At 42.2% G+C, this 14,374-nt stretch overlaps 1 protein-coding gene and 1 long non-coding RNA gene across 2 annotated transcripts in view; one reads left to right on the top strand and one right to left on the bottom strand.

Moving 5' to 3' along the window:
* Nucleotides 1-1,479: 1,479 nt before the first annotated feature.
* On the top strand, nt 1,480-3,601 carry hmx2 (H6 family homeobox 2). The gene is made up of 2 exons (XM_063875191.1): nt 1,480-1,955; nt 2,621-3,601. Exons 1-2 carry the CDS (start codon nt 1,685-1,687, stop codon nt 3,166-3,168), a joined length of 819 nt encoding a protein of 272 aa, XP_063731261.1. The 5' UTR covers nt 1,480-1,684; the 3' UTR covers nt 3,169-3,601.
* Nucleotides 3,395-14,374, bottom strand: part of LOC134858949 (uncharacterized) — an 81,744-nt gene continuing 70,764 nt past the window's right edge. Inside the window, exons 3-4 of the long non-coding RNA XR_010165022.1 lie at nt 4,792-4,872; nt 3,395-4,385 (exon numbers count right to left, since the gene is read on the bottom strand). This is a non-coding gene — a long non-coding RNA (uncharacterized LOC134858949). The remainder of the gene's footprint in view (nt 4,386-4,791; nt 4,873-14,374) is intronic.

The following is a 14,374-nucleotide window of genomic DNA, read 5'->3' as shown; positions in this document are numbered from 1 at the left end:
GGTCTTTGTTTGAAAAGAGCGGCATATAAAATAAACCCATTTAACTGTCATTGCAGATTTCACGCCTTATGTGTAACCACCATAAATCCAGCATCCGCCCTGACTGCCCTCATATATTTGCCCCCCTTCAGTAAAGCCTCCCCTGCGAAAGCGTTTTGTTAAGATCGTTTAGCAGCTGCTGGCCCCGCTGCCATGTCGACGATATTTACGCGTGGATCCAGATGCTTCTGTCTGGCTGCTATGAGGCAGAATCTGTTGTCAACATCCTCCTCATCACCATGGTCCATGGCAGTCTTCTTCTTCCCTCTTCCAGCCTGGCTTTTTAACACCGAATGCCGGTTTTGTGGCTACCGGGAAGGACGCTGACATGATGATTAAAGCTGACCATTTGTAATGTGTCTGGGGCTCCCTTACAAAGCAGTAAAAGAGGGATAATGTGCCCGAACCGCCAGCTCAAGCCCCGCAGCTGTCCCACAGCCAGACACAACCAGAGACACACACACACACACACACACACACACACACACACACACACACACACACACACACACACACACACACACACACACACACACACACACACACACACACACACACACACACACACACCATGGGTGGTTGGGATGGGAGGAGGGCGGTAGTGGGATGCGCCCCCCCCCCCTACTCACACACCACACACACGCGTGCACGCACTCAGCCCCAACCACCTCCAATCAATTAGTCAATCAATTAGCCGGCCTCCACTCCACGCGCGGTCATCACGAGGCAGATTAGCTCAGTAATGATCAAATTAATTCTTAATCGCTGATAATGGACGCCGAATGAGTTTATTATTTTCAGGAAAAATTAGTTCGGCCTCTGTATTAGTTCCAAGGCTGTACGTAGGTTTTACCGTCAGTCAGGACAATTAAGCATGCATAGGATGATCAAAAGCTCCTGCATGAGGTCATCCTCAGTTGACTGAAGCGGTTGTACAGGTTGCATGAAGGATTGTTGACACATTGTCTTTTTTATGGATCAGAAAAAATCATTATACATTACATAAAATACATTATTCTGGTTTTATAAATGAAGACAATGACAAATAACAGATTAAAAGAAACATTATATTTTTGTTATCTTTTTTGTTAGATTTATATTTTCATAATTCTCAACATAAAATCATCCGATCCCATGAAAATTCATTCCAACATTTAGAAAACGTTTAAATTAATATCCATAAACACAGGTTTTATTTAACTTAAAACCACATTATCCAGTGAAAACACATTATGTATGTATTTTTAATATGCACAATGCAGAAATGAGCACCCTGACTCTCTCGCTATCCTCATCCCATCTCAAGACCCTGACAGGAGTTTGAAATTTCCGGGCTTATGTTGAAGGCTGCCATTGGCCCAGGAGGAGCTTACCTACATGCAAATGAAGCAACGAAACCTTGCTGCCTCTGGTCCAGAGCGTGAGGAGGAGGACCAGGAATACACTCACGTTCCCCGAGCTCTAGAAAAAACACCTTCAACTCCTTCAATGTTAAAACTCCACAATTAAACCTGCTAGAAGAAGAAAAAACAGAAGACAAAAACAGCTTTCGTAATTTCTACGCACCAATCGTGTAGATACCAATAACGGAATACAAGGGTGCAGACAGATTCAGGCAATACTTCAATACTGTTATGAAGCGAGAATGAGTAGCGCAGAAGACAGCGGGAGCAAGTGCTCGTCGGGCCCGATTTCCAGCTTTACCATCCAGTCTATTTTAGGGACGCCGTCCGATGCACCGCGCTCCGGTAAAAAGGAGCTCTCCAAGGGACCGCCACCTCCGCCGCGGAGGCGCTCTCTCTCGGTGTCCTCGGAGGAGGAGTGCAGCGGTGGGGAGGACTCCGCGGACTGCTTTTGCTCGGACACGGTTCACAGCGAGCGGTGCACCCAACATCAAGCCCACAACTTTTGTTTAGGTGAGTAATATTTTTAAAATGATATTACACTTTTTACTTATTACCTTAAAAAAGGAAAAACCTATTCAACAGGATTTAAACGTCATGACACACATGCAGCCTGCACAAAATGCTTTACTTATTAAAATGCCATGACAATAGGCCTACATTAGTTTATCTTTATTTTTTTAAAGATATAAACATGTCTCCTGTTTCCTTTTTTTTTGCACTTCAGCTAAAATTTCATTAGCCCGTGTTTGTGACACACTCATCCTCTGCCACTTGTTTGTTATGTGCAGACTATCATCGCAGCAGCAGCAGCAGAGGAGTGAAAGGTCGAATAATTATCCCTCTGTCTTTCCTCTCATTTCAAATTTAATTGAGCCTGCTAATTGATGAAACATGTTTCTAAAATGGCTGCACTACACGTCGTCAATTGAGTGTTAAATAGAGCAGGATTTTATTAATAGCTGACTATACACCGAGCGTTCTCATGCTGAATTGTTTATTTAAAAGTCACCGGCTTTCAGCTGTCGATTTAGGAAGTCAGAGTTCACACTTGACGAACTCTCAAACTGAGTATGCTGGGAAAATAAGTGATTTTTTTCCCCAGTCGTGTATATATATAAAAAAAATGCAATTTCTCGGTTATGATATCAACCACCACCTTCTCCTCGCGCTTATAGGTCCCGCTAAAGGACTTCTGTCTGGGAATGAGGGACTCGCGCGCCGGCCGCACCTGCCCCAGCCATTGCTGCAGGACTATAAGGAGGAGCAGGAGAGACCGTGCCACCAAATGTCCCCTCTGTCGGAGGACAGACACACGGACGGGGCGGACAAGCAGGGAAACTCGGCCAAGAAGAAGACGCGCACGGTGTTTTCCCGGAGTCAGGTGTACCAGCTGGAGTCCACCTTCGACATGAAGCGCTACCTGAGCAGCTCGGAGCGGGCCTGCTTAGCCTCCAGCCTGCAGCTGACCGAGACTCAGGTCAAGACGTGGTTTCAGAACAGGAGGAACAAATGGAAACGGCAGCTCTCAGCTGAACTGGAGGCGGCGAACATGGCACACGCCTCCGCACAGACACTAGTGGGGATGCCGCTGGTTTTCAGAGATAACTCCTTACTGCGTGTTCCGGTTCCCCGGTCTATCGCCTTCCCGACGCCCCTTTATTACCCGGGGAGCAGCCTGCCAGGGTTACCTTTATACAACCTGTACAACAAGATTGAGTACTGAAGACTCTCTGTTCATCACTGCAGTAAAGGAAAAACAATACAACATTCTTATAAGTGTCTCCACATAACCCCTGTATATTAATTGTATCACTTTATTTGTTGAGGAAATTCTTATTATGCAGCATATCACATGAAAGCAACCAAGCTTCCCTAAATGTATAAAATACACCATGTGTATAATTAATTACAGTCATTTTTTTGTACTTTTATTTCCTTCTCCTGCTTTAACTGATTAAATAATGGAGTTTAACGTTCATATCACATTCAAGAAAAAATGGGTTCCACATAAAAATGCTTTTACACACTTTTTATTCATAATTGTTTCTTCAAATATATTGCAAAGCATCAGTCTTTTTATTTCACCTGAAAGGAAAAACATAATTATTCCATTTAAGGAAGAATATCGTTGTTTCTATTGTAATTTAGACCTTCAATAATAATCTTCTCATTCAATAAATTTTCTATTTCAGTGAAAATTGAGCTTGCTTGGTTTTATTTTGTGTAATGTTTTGTGTAATTTAATTAAACTATCGACACATTTTCAACACAGAAGGGAAACAAACTAATGCACAAGATGTGTTATTGTATAATCAGAAATTAAAGGTTGATTTCTTTTATTGTGGATCTGCAGGAGGATGTTATCAGAGGTGCTTTAAACAAAGAACACCTCTGCTTTAATCATGACTAAAGTGAGGAAAAAACGTGTAATATTCTGGCGCCAATCAACATCCCATTACTGTTTATACAACATTGCTGTTGACTCAGATTTTACCGTATACTTTCTAATATTAAATCAAATATAACATTGTACGCTTCTTGGCAGGTGCATTGTAAGTGTATCTGTGAATACAGAAATGGAAATGGGATGCACATTTTCCTCACACTGTAGCTTCCCATTTGTTTCTTAAGTAAATAAGCCAAAAAGCACAATATCAAGCGGTGTTGTGAACTGCAGATTACTATATAATGCAACGATTTTAAAGCCATACTTTTCGATTCATTTTGAATTTATAAACACTGCTTGTCACTGCTGCACTCTGCTAGGAATAACGAAGCGGATAACCTGAGCAAGATGCCTTGTAGAGCTAACAGAAGTTAATAAGAAGTGGATGCATTGCAGGGTGGAGAAGAGATGCACACCATCACAGGCCAATCCTGCCTCTGGGCTGGATCTTCTCTCATTTGAAGTCTGCCTCCTGTGGCTCTCTAGCATTAGGCCTTGAAAGGAGAAACATAATAAAGAGGCATATTGTCAAAGTGCAAGACTCATGCCGTTATTAATCAAAGCTGTTCTCGTCTCCAAATGTGCAATGAAATACTGTATGAGTTACACTTAGTATACAAGTATACTATGCCTTTTTATTTCAGAAGCTAGTTTATATTTTCAAAGGTCCAGCTCACATTAAAGTGCAATTTACGTGTTCATAACAATTTAATACATGGAAATACTAAACACAAGCATGGAGAGAATCGCTCACTCCTAAATGCCCATCTGGTTGATGGAGAGCGATAAAACCGTGTCATTTGCCAGCTTTTCTTGGGTGTCACATCATGTACAAGGGACCACCAACACTCAGCTAAACCCTGCTACCCATCCCACCATGTGTGCTAATGGCTACATTACCTAGCAGAATCATGACTAGCCAGGCTCTGCTGCCCTGCAGATTATGCCTGACCCAATTTCTGCAACAGCCGCCCTGTGTTTCTGGGAAAATGGATAGTGTTAGACAACAGCAGTGATTTATGGGTAACTCCAGCACCAGCGAAGAGGTGAGGCGCAGGGGGATGAATTTGTGACAGATAGGAGAGGGAGAGAAAAGAGAGATAGAGAGAAGGATGGGGGACCGTAACGCTTATGAAAAGGAGCAATAGCTTTGGTTGAATGAAGCTGTTTATTAGTTTCCAAGTGGTCATTATGTCATCAGGTGTGACGGCAATGCGCTCCTCTTTTGGATAGATGTTTGCACCCCACTGACTTGTGGGAAATCTGCATGACCTGTCACCTGAGGTTGTTTGATTTACAGGACAAGGAGAGAGAGAGATGTGTGGAGATGTGATGACGAGCAAAGGAGAGAATAAGTGAAAGAGAGGAATAGGTGGGGGTGGAGGGAAGGGGTTCGATGTAACTATGTATCACTGCAATGGCAGGTGTGAATTACAAATTTTAATAGCAGGGCAATGAAAATGATTTGAAGTGGTTTAAACTGCAAAGAGACAGCGACTGGCATGGTGATGAAGATTTGTTGAGATGATGTGTTGTGCCTTAGGATTCATCAAACCTGCCTGCTAAGGTGAAAAGCAAGTATAATTCATTCTGAGGTATAATTTATGATGGGAGTAATGGAAACTGTGGGCTACACAGTGTGGAGAGGGAGAGGCGAAGACAGAGAGCACAGGGCAAATTGATTCTCAGGATAGTTTTTAGAGCATATTTACAGGATCGTAATGAATTATACTAAAACCCCCGGATATCACTTCTTTTACACCTTGAGATAAAAGGATGAAAACTAACTTAAGAGAGACCCCATTAAATTTAAACAGGCTGCACAAACATTTATTTTTTAAATTTATAAATCTCTTCTAATATTTGAAGATCTCTTTTTCTTCATCATTTATTTGAGGGCTTTTTAACTGCCTAACATATTTACAGCTATTTGATTTAAAGAGGGCATGTGTGGCTTCATATTAGAGTGGAAGGGTTATGAAGTACAACACCACGAGCAGATGCACAGCCTCGGGTCTGCCTCAAGACAAGAGTTTTAAAAGCGATCGCAATGCATTAAGCCAGACAACTCTCAAGACCTGTTTGCTCCCTAAATGAATTTGAGGGGAGCGTAACAAGGTTTTTGAGGCAGGCCCTGTCATCCGCTGGCTTTACCAGCTTCTGTATTTATGGGTTAATGGTTAAAAAGGAGAGCTTGGACCAGAAGTGATTTTTCATGATTCTGTTTTATATCAACTGGAAATGAACGAGCTGAAGGGAAATTGTGTTTGTCCCCCCCTCTGCAGCCCCTACCCCTTCTCCTTAACAGCAGTGCATATACTGAACCGGGATAAGCCAATATTTAGTAAATTAAATTACATATGGTAAAATGTATGGATTGTAAATTATTTGATCAAGACACATGAATACACCAAGCTTTGACCAGATATAGGATTCCAATTGTATTTCAGTCTAGAATACATTTTCTTAATCTTATGGCTTATTTTGAGATGTCTATAATGGAAGGTCAAAAACAAGAAGCTCTGAAATTGTAACTCTCCAAAAACAATATTTAACCAAAAGTGTAGATTAGGGCTGTATTGCCAAAATGCATTATGCTTCATTGTTAAATTACTAACCTTTTCTTGAAGTGGCCATTTTGAAGTGCTATTTCGCTGTCCAATATGCATCAAACTATTACGGGCTGCAGTACAGCGGGGAGAACTCGGCTATTACTCTAGAGATAAGTCCATTAGCATTACCTTTGACACAATAATGGATGTGAGATACAATTCTCTGCTCTCCATTTTGTATTTGTAAGGATAATAGGGGGATTATCTTGAAGGCCTTATGCTACACACTCAAGAGTGAGACCACACTGAGGAGAGAGAGCTCTGCAACAGTTGTTTTCACATCCTCCCCTCCCTCAGCCCTCCCCTCTGCTCCAAGACCCTCTCAGAGAGCGGCAGGGAAGATAAAGCATGTCATTATTCTATTAAAGACCTACAATTTTTGTAATGGGACTTGCAGCGGTCGGCAGAAGTGCAGGCAGCTTCTTCAATATCCTGGACATTATTTGCTCGTTTAGTTAAATGATGTTTCTAATTCCCTCATAATTACTTGTAATGAGGCTGTCTCCCTCGTTTTGATGCGGCAACATCTTAATACAGCTTGGCATTCTTTTTTAGGGATAATTACCTCTCATGAGGCCGGGCAGCAAGGCTGGGGTTTGTCGTGCGCTGCACACGTGGCAAATTGGCTTGTTTCCTGCCATCTTGTCTTCCTGCAAATTGGTAAATTAAGTTTCTCGGCTGGAGCATTAGAACTGTTAAGTTTGCTTTCTCGGCTCCTTCAAATGATTGGCTTCACTGACAGAGAGAAGGCTGTGTATTCTGTGTTTTGTCTTGTTAACCTTGTAGACTGTTTATCTACAGGGTAAACAGTACATGTAGGAGGGGAATGTTAGAGCATTATAGAAAAACAACTTAAGGAGGGGCAATTATTTAGAGATGTATTCCAGATCAGAAAGCTTAAAAAAACATTCATAAAAAGGAATTGTTAAACCTTAATTATGTTTGTCATTCCTATAATAATCGTTTCAAGTACCTAAAAATGATTAGGCAAATAAATGAACTCTTGAATCATACAGTACAAACTGAGTTATTGTAGTGAATAATGCAGACCAGTTAATTTTCCAATGTTATAAGAAGGAGGGCTTTAAAAGTGGATTTTTGTTGCTTCAAAAGCATTATACTATTGTATTATTACATTTTTAAAACTAAAGCAACTGAGTATTGACTTTGCCTGACCAAAATGAAAGCAAATTTACCAAATTTATTGTAGTGTAATAGATAACAGTAGACCAATAAAACACGGCCTCTGTGTCAACAAAGTCTTTTCTAAATCATGCTAATTATAAAAACTTTTTCTTTATATTTAAAAGTTCAGAAGGTTTCAAAATTCTGAAATCTTTGAACGGATTTCCCCTCTCCTGTTTCCCCCTAGCAGCAGATCTGTCTGTGCTGTCCCTCTGAAATGATCCAGCTGCCGTACTCCAACCGCAGCCGTCGCAGGGTTGGCTGAGGGGTTTTTATTTCTAAGTGCTGATGTGTCGCAGACAGTTTGGCTCTACAAGGGCCTGTTATACGCCGATTAAAGAGAGGGAAGGAGTGCTCCCGCAGGGCCGCCTTGTACATTTACCCTGACCACAAAAAGGTCTAACGTTTACGCCCCGGTGCTGACATGACCTTCAAACAAGGTCCCACTGCTGCCTGGGTGGATACTGGAACTGTCTGGAGGAGACCCGCAGTGAAACCAACAGACAGACAGGAAGAAATCATATCTTTTATATCAGGAATTACCAGTTTGCCATATCCTGTGAAGTTAGGAGATATGGCTTTTATTGGGAAATACAGGAAAGGATAGTTTTTTTTTTGTTGTTTTTTTCGCACGTATATGGCTGAATGTGATTGTGACTTCCAGAAAGCTTTTGTCAGTTTCATTGAATGTTGGAACATGATATAATGAGTATCTTTTCTCCATTAAAATCATCTACATTGAACAAACTGACAACCACAAAGGGCCACTAAATAATTCATTACCAAATCCAGTCATCAGTCGTCCAATGGTGGGAGACAAACATATCACTTCTATTGTTTTTATTAGTGAGAGCACAGACAGAATCTCAAGTGATCCTCTTGTCTTTGCTGGGTCTGTGATCTGTTTGTTATGAGATTTGATATCGAGTTCTTGGTAATATGGAGAGTTGGGATCTCATTGTAAGGACCAAGTGGTCTCTTTCAGCTGCAGGGGTCTGGTGTATAGAGAGATGATCTGTCACTTCAGTGTGAGACTGACTGCTGACCACATAGCCTGCAGCGCAGCAGCATGGAGCACAATGAAAGCAGCACACTATCACCTGACAGCTAATTAGGGATCACTCCCCTGGAAGGGAATACATTCTCTTTGAGGGAATGAGAGAAAGAAAGCAAGAGGTCGCCGAAATCCGTGTGATGTGTCAGTCAAAGCCACAAGCCACCTGCAATTTCTTACAGCAAATCCTGATGTGTTTGGTTATCACTGTACTAAATTGTTAATGTTGGTAGTAAAAATCAAACAACCTGACATCAGTTAAAATGTTAAGCGTTTGGTTTTTGTCTCGTTACCCGCAAGAGTGAACTAAAATAAAAAACTGATATCTCAATATTCATGCAGTCAATTTTAAATCTTCCAGATGAGAAACACCAATAGTCCCCAATTGTGTAAGCCAATGTGCCCACATGTATGCGAAATGACTGTGTGTGTGTGTGTGTGTGTGTGTGTGTGTGTGTGTGTGTGTGTGTGTGTATGCCTCTCCAGCAGTCTAAGTCTTTGGTTTGTACAGGAGACCTGGGATTTCTTTGAAAACACATTTGTAACCATTAGTTGAGTGTTGGGTTTCATGTGCAGAGTGCATCCTCTGACTGGTGTCAGAGTTTCTGCAAGGCTCTGCAGCAGCCTCTCTTGGAGGGACAGTGCTGAGAGGAGGAGGAGGATGGAGGTGCTAGTGGTTGAGTAGGAGGAGGGGGAGCACTGGAGCCTAGGCGTCCCACCAACAATGCATCCCGGCAGCCAGAGTGTAACCTGATCCTCCCCTCTGGCCCTGGTGTGGCCCGCCACAGCGCACTCCCTCTTGGTCCCCATTGCACCCCCAAGATGCTTTTAAAAGGGATTTGGTCAGCGAGAAAACAGTTCTTCAAAAGAAGCGTTGTCACATTAGAAAGTAATTAGCCTGGCCTGAGGCCAAGGATTCCCTGACCTGACTAATTCTGCACCTCTAAACAACCCATCTCGGTGCGAGGCGGCTCGCGAGGCACGTTCTCGGTGTACTGGGGAGGAGGTTTTTTTGCAGGGGGGATTCCCATGGTCCTGCAGGTGAGCAAACCCTACAGAGGTCATCGGGAAAGGTTACTGGGTAATCCATCTGAGTAACGCTCTGCAGGTATATTCGAAAGATGTCTCAAAACACAGGTACAGGTAACTGCTGAAGCAAACTGTAGCCAAGATTTAAGTGAACAGGGAAAATGATTAATCCTCTTGCAGAATAACAGTTAGCAGATACACAACACTGTAATTATTTAGCAATTACAAAATCAAGATAAATGTGTTAAAAACCAACATTTGGGCCGTAGGTACTATGGTATATATCTGAATAAACTCAGGGGACTCAGACCACCACATTGCTTTTGCAGATCAATGCAAAGAAACCATTTCAGCACTTGGCCACCTGTTCTTCCAAGCCTGCAGGGCCCACTGGCCACAACCTTTCCTCTCACTATTAGACAAACTAATCTGATTGGGAAAAAGATGGAGCTGGGGAGGGGCAGAAACTTACAAACCACATGCTGCAGGGTAGGACTCGACACCGCCAGTCCTCTCTTCCAATGTCTCTGATGGTTTAAGAGCTGCTATAGCCTTCAGCATTAACAGGCTAACACACAGTGGGAGGTAGAGTGAAAGAGACAAAAGAGAAAAACATGTGGGAATCCCAATGGAATACACAAACACATTTCAAGCAATTGATATTTACAAGATTTCCTGTCTGTTTTCATCCATGATTTTGACCATATTCACCCATGCATAAGGATCCTGTAGACTTCTTCAGTAAAGCGGATGAATACGTATTGTGCAGGAGTAAGACTCACTCCGAAGATGTAAGCACTGACGTGGGGGGAAATTGGAGAGTGGGAAGGAAAACATACACTTGTTAAACCAGCAGGACCTAGAATTTGCACTGAGCAATTGGCCAATTAGGAAGTGGCCCATCATGTCAAACTCATTTGCAAAGGGAAGGATTAACCCTATGGGTTCGAAGGTCGGGATCAAAGGGTGTCCCCCATGGGATCGCACAGAGATCCTTGAAGAAACGCTGATCCCTAGCTTTTTGTAAAGGAATCTTCTAATTACAATAAATCTCCACTGCAAGGTAAAGACAGGAGTGCTTGGTACAGTGGCTATATGATAGCTCTGGCCTGAGGGCCTGCAGGTAGCCTATAGATGTCTGGATAGAAGACTGATAGGAGATAGTTGATGCCACGAGGGTAGTGGCCTCTCCTTTGCTCAGGTCAGAACCTCAGAGAGTGATCACAGCTTTGACGGCTCAGGCTGACCAGCACCTCAGAGCCTTTATAGCCTCTGGTGTGTAACCGGGTCTTTGACCTTGCCCGCAGATTAGTATCAGTATCAGTATTAGTACTGGATTTACCTCTTCTATTCTTAGCCCTCTTTCTTTTATTGTCCTGTTTTCTCACAAAGGCGTGTCACGGTTGGGTTTCTTTGAATAGATCACAGCTGTTCAAGTGAGGTATTAGCCCTCTACTAGGAACGTTTATAGGAGGTTTAATTGTGCACTCTTTGGTCAAAATGTAACACTCATTTCATAGTGGATTAGTGGCTGTTTGTGCATTTCAGTTTAAAATGTTTTTTAAATTTCTCATCTGCACATTTATAATTGTTGATTGTATAATGGTGTAATTACAGGTAACATCCTAAACATTTAGATGTTCTGTTTCTTTAGTAGGTAAAACCAGTAGCACCTTGTGGGAGAGTGCTTTCATAGGCTGCCCCTTGAGAGGAAGCCAATATACATGCAGTTTAGGTTGAACTTACAAAAAAGTTATATTTCCCCCCCTTGTTGGATGAAATTTAGTATACAGAGAACACTTTTCCATCAAGCGTTCATGACAAGAAAACACCATATGAAGGCCATGGGGAAATGACCGGTTGTACGCTCAACAGTGTTTTCCCTCAACATATTGAATCTCGCCTGCAGAACAACCTTCTTTGTTCCAGCTCTAAGTAAAGCTGTATGACACTCTCTGTGCTTCTCAGCGGGCTCGACTGTTGGCCAAAGGGGGAGGAGAGAGGAAAAGGAGGGGAGACTAGTAGTTTGTCCTTCCTGCAATTAGCATTCACGGTTAGCTAAGCAGAACTAATGCAGCGAATCTTTGAGTCTCACGTTACCTGTCCTCCACCGCCGGAGTACCTGTAGGCCAGATTAAACTGTAGCGAGATGACAAACCCCCTCCTATGTATCCGTTACAAGCCTTTTATTATTAGCGGTGTTATTGGTAATTCCCTTTCAATGGCCATGACAAAAACTTTGCATTGGTTAAGGAGGACTTAAAAGAGGATACCGCATGGGTGTGGGCAGTGTGCTACTGATACTGTAATTTTGAAAACAAACAGAGTGAGAATTACGCCTGCATTAGTGTTGTATTGTTTTGCAGCGCTGACGGAAGGCATAACTCCCAACGGCACATTTTGATCGGACCCGTTTTAAGTGATGGGCTTCCCATGACAACAGTTAGCGCTGTCACATGTCAACAAAAGAGGCATCTGCCCTCGAGCATCCCTCCCTTATTGACTTCATTCATATTTCATGCACCCACATCTTTTTTGAACCAACCAATAAAAGGTTGTCTTCATTCATGTTCTGCGCCTCCATTCAAAATTGAACCTTTGTGTCTGGCAGGGTCATATCCAGTATGTTCTCGAACATCTAGGTCAAGACTGAATGATCTCATGCCTGCCTTTTCAACTGGGGCCGGATCAGGATATGGGCTCACCGTGTCACCATTATGGGATGTGGATGAAACTGCAATGATCTCATGAGTCTTAAGTGACAGAACGACATGGCCACTTAGTAGTCCTTGTCACGCAGTCACGAGCCAACACCGCACTGTGGTTTTCAGCTGTTAAGGTTTTTGTTGGTTATGGTAATGCTTTGCCACAGACAAACATACCAATATATAATTGGATTAATAATTATGAATAGGGAAGTAAAACTATATGGTACTCCAGTCATGTAAAACTGAGGAAAATCTATTTTCCAGGATGAATCTTCCATATTTACATGCTAATTTGTTGTGTTTATCCTCAGCTAATCATTATCAGTTCTCTGAAGTGTTGTCTTATCAGTTACAAACAGGTACAAGCAGCGAAAGTGCTCCCGATTGATCCACTAAAGACTCCCACAGTGATGAGGCCACTGTCTAGTCACACAGAGCCCAAGGAAGACACTGCTCTGAATCAATAAGTCTTACTGCTGTGACACTGGCTCTGCTAAAGCCTACACTTCTAGTAGCTCATGCCTGTGAATGTGAAGCAGTGTAAAAATCATTGAAATAGAAGTGGAACAATACTGCTGCATTGATGATTTTAATTGCACAGGCTGTTTTCAAGAGATTTGAAACCTGCTGTAACACTGAAACATCTTAAGTACATTTCGAAAAACTGTCTGGATTGTGACATATGTACTTAATTTTTTAAAACTTTTACGTGACCATGCAAATATAAATGTTCTTACAAATGTATACTTCTTGGCTTACCTATGCTCTAAAGCAATGGCTGTTTGAAGAAAAAGAAAATAGTGTTAGCAATCTATGCTTGGTAATTTCAGGAAAAGGTCAAGGCACATTGTTCCAAATGGTTAGAAGACATTCAATTTAATCCATGTTGTATGTCTGTTTTAATCTTCATGGTTATAGCAGAAATTCAATAATGTCGCTGGACATCTAGGCTCAGAAAATCACAGCTATAAGGGAATTACAGGGGAATATCACTGCAGTGTATGGATACAATTTGATTTAAACATATTTTTTTTAGTTTAAATCAAAGCCAAACTGAATTGTCTTATCAGATATTTTTGACAGGTTTTAGACAGAAGTATTTCATGAATATATCTCAGCTTTAAATCAAGACTGAGGTACAACTCCAAGTGCTCTAATATTTCCGTTTGTATCACCCTGTATCCTTGTTGAACCACAGCTACTTGCCTCTACTTGATGTCCAATCTAAATAAAAAAGATTGTAATATAATAAAGGACCCATAGTCCCTACTTATGCAATACTTATTGAGTGGAACATTGAGATTTATATAACTCCTCTCAATGAGAGAGAAAGGGAGAAAAGGAGAGAAAGAGGGAAAGAGAGTTTCTCTATGATTGCGAGAGGGGGTTTAAGGTTACCGACTAATTTCCCAGTCGTTACCTGTCGACAGCGCCACATCCGGTCTCCTCAGTGTTTTTCAACAGGGAACAGTACAATCTGTTATACTGTAGTGATCATCAGCTCTTCCTCGACCAATGATTACCAGTAATTACCTGTTTTTCTGTCCTTCCATCCACCCCCCCCTCCCTCCCTCTCTCTCTCTCTCTCTGTCTCTCTCTCTCTCGCTCTCTCTCTCTTCCCCTTTCTCCCTTGAGCTATTACCCTAACTGGCTGTTGTGGAGCAAAGAGGAGGTGTGTAGAGAACAAGGCAGGCTTTTATGGACTCCCCACCAGCACCACTCCACACCGCTCCATTTTGAAATTATCGGGTCCCCTTGCTTTTGAAGTCTCTGTAAGCGCACCCTCCTATTTACGAGATGGCTATGTACTTAAAGGTCACAGATTGATCAAGAGGTCCTAAAGATGGCCTTTTCCCTGAAAGCACCGTAATACTGTGGCTTCTACAGGCCACATC

Source organism: Eleginops maclovinus, chromosome 22 (genome assembly GCF_036324505.1).
Source record: "Eleginops maclovinus isolate JMC-PN-2008 ecotype Puerto Natales chromosome 22, JC_Emac_rtc_rv5, whole genome shotgun sequence".
NCBI lineage: Eukaryota > Metazoa > Chordata > Actinopteri > Perciformes > Eleginopidae > Eleginops > Eleginops maclovinus.
Note: the sequence above shows the minus strand (reverse complement) of the source record. Positions and strands in the feature narration are given on the sequence as shown.